This window comes from Poromitra crassiceps (genome assembly GCF_964638095.1).
Source record: "Poromitra crassiceps genome assembly, chromosome: 10".
In the NCBI taxonomy this organism is placed as follows: domain Eukaryota; kingdom Metazoa; phylum Chordata; class Actinopteri; order Beryciformes; family Melamphaidae; genus Poromitra; species Poromitra crassiceps.
The window spans coordinates 48,031,781-48,042,579 of NC_139631.1; the positions used below are offsets into that span (position 1 = coordinate 48,031,781).

At 43.2% G+C, this 10,799-nt stretch overlaps 1 protein-coding gene across 1 annotated transcript in view; it reads right to left on the bottom strand.

Moving 5' to 3' along the window:
- Positions 1–5,057: 5,057 nt before the first annotated feature.
- LOC310783260 (WD repeat-containing protein 5) overlaps positions 5,058–10,799 on the bottom strand; it is a 37,799-nt gene continuing 32,057 nt past the window's right edge. The window contains exon 12 of the mRNA XM_083644078.1: positions 5,058–7,964. Within this exon, the coding sequence (XP_083500204.1) occupies positions 7,864–7,964 (101 nt within the window). The 3' untranslated portion in view covers positions 5,058–7,863. The remainder of the gene's footprint in view (positions 7,965–10,799) is intronic.

Below are 10,799 nucleotides of genomic sequence, written 5' to 3' on the forward strand. Positions count from 1 at the left end.
TTTCCCAGGCTCCACCTACACTTAGCTGCCCTAACTTGTGCCTGACCTTAATTGGTCTAATCTTTTCTCCCTCACGTACAAATTTGATCTGTCTAGTCTCTTTGCTAGCAACTAGAGAATTTACTTCTAGCCGCTTTTCCTCAACTGCAGCTGCCAAACATTTCAACACCTGGTTGTGACGCCAGGTGTATCGCCCCTGGGAGAGACTGACCTTACACCCTGACAGTATATGCCTCAGTGTACATACACTAGAACACAACGGGCAGGCCATCCTCGCCCAACCACTGATTTAAGTTCTGGGGAGATGGCAGCACATCATAAGTAGCCCCTAGAATAAATCTAATTCTGCTGGCCTCCATGCTCCACAACCCTCTCCACTTCAACTTTCTCTTCTCTACACTCTCCCAGTTCACCCACTGTCCTTGCTTTGCCTGTGACACTGCCTTAGTACATCTTACTGCCTCCTCTTGCCTATGTACTTCTTCAACTACCATCTTCCTCTTTTCTATTACTGATGCCTTGTTCCACACAGGTTTCCCTATGCACAACCCTAAGCCTCCACGCCCATGCTGCACCTGACCTATGATATCCCTGTGTCTAAGAGCTGACTGTGCTTGCTGTACTGCCTCCTTTGGGTTCCACTTCCTCCCTGTTTTAACTGTGGGTGCTACACTCCTAACCACTGGATCATTTGACTGAGTCAGAGTCATTTCCAGTCTAACCTTAGCACACTTGAACTCCTCTGTCAGGCTAGATAATGGCAATTCCAATATGCCTTTCCCATATAAGGCTACACTGCTTAGGCAGCGTGGGACTCCGAGCCATTTTCTAATGAATGAGTTAATCATCCTTTCTAGCTTTTCTACCTTTGAAAGGGGAACCTCATACACTGTCAGTGGCCACATCAACCGAGGCAACAATCCAAACTGCAAACACCACAACTTTAACTTTCCTGGGAGCCCTGACTTGTCTATACTTGAGATACCTTGAGTCATTTCCTGCCTCACCTCCTCAAACTGTCCCTTATCACTGAGACTTGCATCATACCACCTTCCCAAACTCTTGACTGGTTTCTCTAACACTGTAGGCACCACCTCATCATTTATAACAAACTTCTTACCTACTACCCTCCCTTTAATGATTGAAATACTCCTGGACTTACTTGGCTTCACTTTCATTCTAGCCCACTGCAGATTACTATTTAACTTATCCAACAATCTGCTAGTACATGGAGCGGTTGACGTCATAGTCGTCATGTCATCCATGTATGCCCTAATTGGAGGGAGCCGCAGCCCTCCCTGCAGCCTTTCTCCACCCACTACCCATTTTGAAGCCCTAATAATGATCTCCATTGCCATGGTAAAAGCTAATGGGGAAATTGTACACCCTGCCATAATGCCTATCTCCAGCTGCTGCCAAGCTGTAGTGTACTCTGCTGTGGTAAAGCAGAGTTGAATATCTAAGAAGTAGGCTTTAACTAAGCTCTTTATACTACCTGGCACTCTAAAGAAATCAAAGGCCTCCCATAACAGACTATGCGGCACTGACCCGAAAGCATTAGCCAGGTCCAAGAATACTACATGCAGGTCTCTCTTCTCACGCCTAGCTGACTGGATTTGGTGCCAGATCATGCTGGTGTGCTCTAAGCACCCGGAGAAGCCGGGAATTCCAGCCTTTTGCACCGAAGTATCTATTAGCCTATTCTTTTCTAGATAACTAGAAAGCCTCTGTGCCACAACACTAAAGAAAACCTTCCCTTCAACATTAAGTAGACTGATAGGTCTAAACTGACTTATCTCTAACGAGTCCCTTTCTTTAGGAATGAAGATTCCCCCTGCTCTACGCCACGCCTTAGGAATAACCTGCTTCTTCCAGACTACCTTCATCAGCTTCCATAGAAACTGCAACACATCTGGAGCACTCTTATACAGCAGGTAGGGGACTCCATTAGGACCCGGGGCTGAAGAGGCCCTTGCACGTCTCACTACTTCTTGAACTTCTTTCCACCTTGGTGGGCTATCATCACACTGGCTCTCTATTTCACCAATAGGTGGAATATCAGCTGGGACTGTCATCTCTCTAAACCTTTCCCTATCTTTGTGAACCTCCTCCAAATATTCCTCAAGCTTCTGCTTAGGTACCATAAGGCTACCATTCTTTTCCTTACTAAACAATGACTTCACAAATCTAAATGGATCCTTATAGAATGCTATTCTAGCTCTCTCTTTCTTTTTCCTATTTTTCCTAATGCTCTCTGCTCTTCTTAAAACTGCCAACTGCTCCCTCACATCTGACTGCAAGCAATCAATGCCTTCCTTCTCAACCTCTGTAGCTTTCCTCCACTGCCTCTTAAGCTGTCTTCTCTCCTGGATAAGTATCTATCTCTTGTTGGCGCCTAGATTTAACTACCCCACCCTCTAGTTTCTTCCTTTTCTCAAAGACGGCAAACCTTTCCTTACCATAATCATAAATACAATCTCCCATTTTCTCCAACTTACTCTCAGCAGTTCCTTTAAGCTTCTCTAACATCCTAACCAAATCACTATTGATATCTTCCCACTTCCTACTTTCCGCTGCACCTGGCCATTTAACTCTAGGCTTCTGACCGCTAATCTTCTCCCTTTTTGGCTGGCTGGCCTCTCTGCTTTCCTCTGTGCTAGGACCTGCCTCAACATCAGGGGTGCTGATGTCCTGCGAGCTGTGGGTTACTTCCTGTTGCTGGACTTCACCCGACTGACTTGATAAACTTCTTAAGAAATAATTATCAATGCGGGGTCCCTGTGTTCCCTCTACCAAGCACCTCTTCCTGCCTTGATGGATTCTAAGGCCCCTCAAAGTTGTTACCATTCTGCCAGCCACACAAGCAAACCTGACGCTTCTTAGTTAAAAGTCTGAGGTAGTTTTGTTTTCCTTTGAGGATGTTGGAGGCCGGATTGAGATGGTCAACGGGTCGATTCCAGGCCTGCATGGGGCTGTCTTTTGCTCGCCTGTCCTACTACAACATCTCCTATCCCCTCATCTCCTACATCCTATCTCCTACCCCCTCATCTTCTACAGTATGTATCCTACCCCCTCATCTCCTAAACCATCATCTCCTACACTCTGTTTCCTACATCCTGTCTCCTAAACCCTGTCTCCTAAAAAATACAATTAAAAAAATCTGATGATGCGCTTTTATTTTGAAGGACATACCATGAAGCAGCACACGTCCTACTATGGCATGTCCCACCCTACTCCGTCTCTGATGGATGTATTTTACTCTAACCTTAAAGCCCCATTATAGTTTTTCTATTTGGGGGGAAACTGTGCCCCCACAGATGCTAATAAATGCTACACTTCCCTTCAGATATCAACCTTATTTTACTGGTCTGCTTGTACTCTTTGCTCACTTCACTTTTCTGCAGTGGTTAACTCTTTTTTTTAACAATATTTATTGTTATTTTCATTTTCATTTCAGTTTACAGCCAGGTGAAATGCAGAGATTTTCACAAACTTTCACCCCAAATCAATCCCCGCTAGTTACCCCTCCTGGCTTACTTTGACAAGGTTAAAACCACTTGCGTGGTATACCATTGTGCAACACCTTGTAAAAGCACATAACATAAACACCTTATGTGGCTGGTACAGCAGCACCACATTTTGGTGTTGGAAATGTTGATAATATATGAATCTTTTTTTTTCTTCTTCCTGTGTCTGAGCTTGTTTTTGTTCTTATATGCTCTGAAAAATAAAATATGGGGGGGGGGGGGGGGGGGTGCGGCAAAAACCCCATTCTTTCCCAAGGTCCACCCCACTTGGCCCCCCCAAGCTAAGTAAATGCCCCCTCTGTAATTTGGGTCTGGAGCCGGGCCTGTTTTTAACACGTGCATTGAGCAGGGATGCAAACTCATGGAAAGTGAAAAAGGTGACAGATACCAGGGCTGATATAAAACCACTCAAAATCATTCAGTTAAGTGCCCTATTTTGGGATCAAAAAGGTGACTAAAGGTAACTAGTTTGCATCCCTGATGTCATATTGTGTATTTCCTATTGTGTATTACTGCACAATTTTTTGTGAAATAAATTTGAGTGGTATTAAAAAAAATCAGAAATGTGGGTTGTGACTTAATGACCAAGGAAACATGGGGGTACTTTGTTTATTATCATTATTGGTTATTTAGCCTATCTATTTATTATTTTTGCCATTCTTCTCTTATCTCTTTTATCAGTTTGTTTGTTGTCACCTCACCAATGTCCTGTCTCCTAGTAGCGTATCAAATGTTCACTTGGTGTATTGTTGTTCTTTGCAAAATTAAATAAAGTTTACGAGGGATCAGCCGAGCATCATTTTGGTAAACAAACCGGGTGGCAACGGCAATGGAACCCTTATGGAGCCTGAGTAGAGCGTTTGACTCTAGCCGGCTGACCGTGTTTCTGTTTACAATTTAAAAACTGTGACAGTTCACACAACTTTAACACGACATGGATATACTATAGCCTACATCAAACTCTTGAGCGAATTCTGCTCACTCTGAATGTCAAAATATAAGCAATGTGATGTACAGTATACCTTTTGAGATATTAACGTTTGTTTGGCACAACTCATACTAGTTAACTGCCACGGGGTTACGCATTTTTGGTGGCAGTGACGTCACGCTGATTCGTCCTATATAAAAAAAATGTGGGTCCTCCTGAGGCTAGACCAGTTGAGAACCACAAACCCTCATCTCCTACACCCTATCAGAAGACAGCTGCCACTGTCTTCTGAACCATCATCTCCTGGATTTCAGTGTTTTGCTGCCTAGCCTTGTGTAAACTCTCTTTTCTGTCTGTTGAACATGTGTGTTATATTCTATCTAGGTATTTTCACAATTTTCACTCATTTCATGTAGCTTTTATTCTTTGTTCTGTTCTGTATGTTACCTCCTACGTTGTATGTTTTATTTAACTCATATTTCTACGTAATGTTTTCATTTCTATTTTCTATGTTCAAACTGTGGCCTGTGTTTCTATTACAACTCTATTCTTAAGTGCTGCTTGATGCAGTTTCCTCCCACAGAAACTCTGATAGCTTTGAGTCAAAAACAGGAATCTTTATTTACAAATAACTAAATGACAAAACTGGGGGGGGGGATCCTTACAATGTTGATCATGTCTTGTAATCAGAGTGGAGTTAGCTGATCACGGCTTGTTAGAAACACTCAAACAGTTTGGTGGTGAAGATGATGATCATGAAGGTCGTCTGGTCCGAGTCTGAAGGCTTTTTAAAGTGGGGTTCAGTCAGTCAGCCAGTCTAACATCCTACACCCTCATCCCCTACAGCGGTGGTTCTCAACGTGGGGTCTGGGGACCGGCAGGGGTTCCAGGGGGTCCACAGCAAACTGATGAATTGATTTGATGACTTGATTATTTCATTTACAAGTTAACACAATTAAAGAATGTAAAAGAATGATTATTTTGACGGTTTTGCAGCTACAATATACAGTCATGGAATTCTTGACAAAATCATGACGAACAATAACAATAGATTATGGATGCATCGATACATCGGCTGTACATCGGTATCGGTCGACATTCTCCTTGTTGCGGTGGCCGATGGTTACCTCTCATGCAATCTGGGAACCCAGAGTCTATTTTTATTTGAAAAATAGACTGGGACAGCCCTACCGTTTTTCCCAGCTTCCTGTACAGCGCGCCTCACCTGCCACGTCACTTTCTTTTTCCGTGCTCCACTGTTTACAGTCTAAACAGCAACTTGCGCCGCAACTTTCCAGTAATTTTCCACTGTTGTTTTAATAAGTTGACGTCTTCTATGCAGTGTGTATGTACTGTGTTTATGCGTTAACGTTATTAGTGAGTAGCCGAAATGGACGCGGAAAAGGTAGTGACGGTGGCAGGAGAGTCGCGCTGCACTGGAAGCTGGGAAAAACGGTAGGGCTGTCCCAGAGTCTATTTTTCCAATCAAAATAGACTCTGGGTTCCCAGATTGCCTCTCATGTGGTTGTTTCATGAATTTGGATGATTGAATTTGTGCTCATTCAAAGATAGTGTGTGAAGGCCTGCGAGACTTTCAAACAGTTCAGTTATTTGTTTATAGTGAAGATTTCTTTGCTCCCCTGTCACAAAAGGGCAAATAATAATTAAAAGAAAAACAAGAATCTGCTATGGGCCAAATTGTTATTTTAAACAAAGGTATCGGCCCATAATTTTACAATTTGTGCATCCCTACAAGAGACATTCTCAGATTTGGGGCAGAGAGACAAAAAAGGCGTCTGTGGACCGAATGGATTGGATACTATACTACACTTTACTACTATACAGTAGAAGCTCAAATGTAGGGTGTAGGCTGTAGGGTGTGGTTTAGTCAGGACATGCCCACTCAGTCAGCTGTTCCTCTACAGATAAATATGAGTTTCACGACAACAGGGATGATATGAGGTCAAACTACAGACTCCAGATTCTACTGTTTATTTCATTTGATGTTCTGATGAGGATCCAGCCCAGAGACCACCTGGACTAACTGACTGACTCTGTGTGTGTGTGTGTGTGTGTGTGTGTGTGTGTGTGTGTGTGTGTGTGTGTGCGCAGCACAGTCAGGACATTGTTTATTAGCAGGGTCTATAGTGCAAAAACATTGTAGTTTCGCAGTAACAGCTGGGTTGTTTTGGTCTGTTGTTTCCACGTGTCTATTGAGCTAAGCCGGGCACCGCGTGTACGTCTTTCACACCGGAGACCAATGTTTGATCCCAGCATATCCAAAGTCTACATTTGTAATATTTTTCAGCCTGACTCAATCCATAACCCTCAGCTTAACCAAGTTGTTTTACATTGCTAAACACAACCAAAGTTGTTTTATTTGTGCAACATTTTCGAATTAACGTTCATTAAAGTCCCTGGAAACCAAACATAAATGTGTGTGTTAAGTTTATCACACCACAGGAAAATTGAATTGAATGTCGCCAAGTATATTATATATATAATAAGTATATAATATTAGGAGCTGAAATAATATTCATATAATATTAGCAGCTGTTCTCAATGCTATTCATCTATGCAGGCAGCTCCGCTCAGACAGTGATTTGCACATTGCCTGATCTTTCCCCAACAGATACAAAAACATGAGCATATGTGTTTAATGTACATACAAAGAACTGCCGCAATCAGACTTTTGAAACACGCATTTAAAAAGTCGCGATTTGTCTCTCCCTGGAGCTTGAGGTCGCTCCCCGACCCGCTTCCTCAACTACAGCCCGAATGTGAGCACTCGGCAATGGCTGAGTCGCGCTGGAATGCCGGGGAGGGGTTCTGGAGCCCAAGAGGCAAATGCCGAATGACACAGCACATGTGCGAGTAACTTCTTAGGCTGGGGAAGCGAGAGGTATTTTTAAAATCTCAGCTTTGACAGACAACTGAGAGCTTCTTTATGACTGAGTCATTGTTATGATGGGATAAGTTTACAACATAATGAGCCCTAAGTTCAGTATAGTTGGAAGGTTTTGGTGCATCTTGCTTGCAGGGTCTTTAACCGATGTTTAGTTTAAAATTAAATTAAATGTTTGCAGAAACATAAAAAGTGTTGCTGTCACAAATTTAGAGCAGTTATTGTGAAACTAAAATGTTTTGCGCTGTTGACTGATATTGCGATTACAGTTTGCTGTGCGACAGCGTTAGTGCGCTCAGGTCTGGTCAGGTCAGGTCAGAGGAGTTTCAGATCAACCGTAAACAAACTGCACGTTCCTCTGCTCAGAGGTCAAGTTGATATAAAACATCAGCATGTGATTTCTCTCTGCTGCTGTTCACACAGAAACAAACCCACTGCTCCTTCAAGCTGCAGCAGTCAGTCAGTCAATCAGTCTGACAGGCAGTCAGTCAGTCAGTCAGCCCCTAACAGTCACTCCTCCACAGTTTGATCGTCTTGTCATTCTCCAGTGCGGCCGAGGCAATGATGTTCTCTGTAGGATGACAAGCTGTGGAGATCACCACATCTACAGAGAGAGAGAGAGAGAGAGAGAGAGAGAGAGAAAGAGAGAGAGAGAGAGGGGTAAGTTTTCGGGTGTGTTGACTTTATCTGGATCCATTCTGGTTCCACTCCTTTACTCGGAGATGTCCTCCTCATTAGTGTTTCCTGTTTGTTCGTTTCTTTTAAAGAGATATGCAACCCCCGTGACCACATGAGAAACCCAGATTGTTGCCGGGGGCCGAACAAATATTGTCATGCCGTAACTCATGGATGGGTAATTTTTATGATAGAGAGGGCCACAAAAAATGTCCTCGCCAGCGCGAACAATTTGGTGCATTTGAAGCCAGGTTTAGAGGAATAACTCATTTTAAATTAACAGTTGTGATGTCATTATTCAGTCTTAACCACCAATATTTGATCCTTTTCTCACTCACTCCTATGTCACCACCTGCTCTCAGGGCTTGAAATTAACTTTTTTGACCACCTGCCAATATGGCTGCTAGATTTTAAAGTGACCAGCCAATTAGAATTTCCACTAGCTGAAATGTTTTTCTTGAAATAAATCAGAATATGAGTGGGTTAATTTAAGCATAAGTATCAGTAAGTGTCCCGGGATGATCAAAGCCTGTGTTGAGGGTCACACGAACAAAAATGCAGTCTTGAAGCTAAATAAATCCAAAACCAATGAGTTATTTGAGTTATTTAAATTTCTACTTCAATGTAGCCTTTTAGTCATAAAGATTATTGAAAGATTCCATATTCCAGACTGAAATGCTATAACAGAAGTGGAGTATTGGCCAGAATATGACATGAACATTTGGACACTTATTCAGCGGGTATCTTGCATGTTGCGTGTTAAAAAAAAAAAAAAAAAAAAAATTGTTGCAACTCCATCGCGGGCCACACAGCCGTATTTTGCCCATGTGTGACCCAGGCTATCTGACGTACTCTCAAACTAAACCTAAACTACTAAATACTACAAAGAGATACTCAACACTTTTTCCACTTTTTTCTGCTGAAAATCAATATATATTGGAAATTAGCTGTGTTCTTGATGAATCCAGGTCAAAGTCCGGACATTTACTGTAAAACTGAGTACGGTAATTCCTCTTCTCTTCTCACATACCTATGCAAACAGACAAACATTTATTTATTTATTTTTTCTACAAACAAACACAACCTAGGCTATCTGACGTACTCTAAAACTAAACCTAAACTACTAAATACTACAATTTACACTATGCACTCTAATCAAAACGCTCCACAAATCTCTCTCTCTCTCTATTCAACAATTCTCCACACTCCATAGTTCCAGCATGGTGTGCAGCCACTTTTATAAACTTTGGCTGGGAGGGGCTTAGGCACGAGAGATGGGTGGGCTGGGTTTGGTGACGTCACTGATCAAGCTACGTCACTGATCAAGAGCTCAGCCAATAGCAAGGGAGGAAAATTGGGAGTCTACAGCTGGCCTTTTTGCCTTTTTGGTTTGTATGGAACTGCATGGGTATGTGAGAAGAGAAGAGGAATGACTCAGATTTACAGTAAATGTCAGGACTTTGACCTGGATTCATCAAGAACACAGCTAATTTGCAATATATATAGATTTTCAGCAGAAAAAAGTGGAAAAAGAGTATCTCTTTAACCTTTATTTATACAGGGGGAGTCTCACTGAGAGCAATGCTCTCTTTTTCCCTGTTCACATTCACACCTGGAACGAAGCTGACCACTGACCAGTACAACCACAGTCTGATCTGGTGACTACTGATCAGCTCCACTGGAGCTTATGGAGAGGATCTCTCTCCAAATCCTGCCCTCTTACCACCGGTGTCCCCCAGGGCTCTGTCCTGGGCCCCTTGCTTTTCCTTCTCAATATCAGATATCTTGGCCATGTGATCTCAGCTCATGGCTTTTCCTATCACTGCTACGCCGATGACACTCAGCTTTACCTTTCCTTCCCCCCCTCAGACACCCAAATCGAGGCACACATCTCTGCATGCCTCAAAGACATCGGTGACTGGATGTCTGCCCACCACCTCAAGCTCAATCTTGGTAAGACAGAGCTACTCTTCCTCCCAGGGAAAGACTGCCCTCTCGTAGATCTCTCCATCTCCATTGACAATACCACTGTGCTTCCCTCTCAAAGAGCTAAGAACCTTGGGGTGATCCTTGACAACCAGCTGTCTTGCTCGGCCTACATAGCTGCGACAGCACGCTCCTATGGGTTCTCTTTGTACAACATCCGCAAAATCCGTCCGTTTCTCACCAGGGAAGCGACACAAATCCTGGTCCAGTCACTTATCATCTCCCGCCTGGACTACTGCAACGTGCTCCTGGCTGGCCTTCCTGCCTCTGACATCTGCCGCTTCAGCTCATTTAGAACGCTGCAGCCCGTCTGGTATTCAACAAACCCAAATTCTCTCATGTCACTCCCCTCTTCCAGGACCTTCACTGGCTTCCCATCTCGGCATGCATCAAAGACATCAAGACACTGGCCAGTGTTTCCCTTCGAAAGATTTTCAGGCCTGGAGGGATTTCAAAACGCCGACCGCAACGGTGGGGGCCCTCGCTGGCGACGCTAAACTTGTAGCTAACCTGTTCACATCTATGTTCGCAATGGCATCCCAAGTATCATCATACTATTATGGGATGTGATGCGAACAGTTGTATTATGGGATGTGCGTTTCCCAGGCAATGACACACGTTGACACGTTTTGGAACCGATGCTCCTAAAAGCAAAATGCTTATTGTTTTGAATGATTTGGCATCTTCTATTACTGTCAACACCAGTATTGTTGTATTGTAATAATATGCCATAAAGGTTTATTTAAATTTTGGGGACAGCAGGGAAAGAAATCTAAAA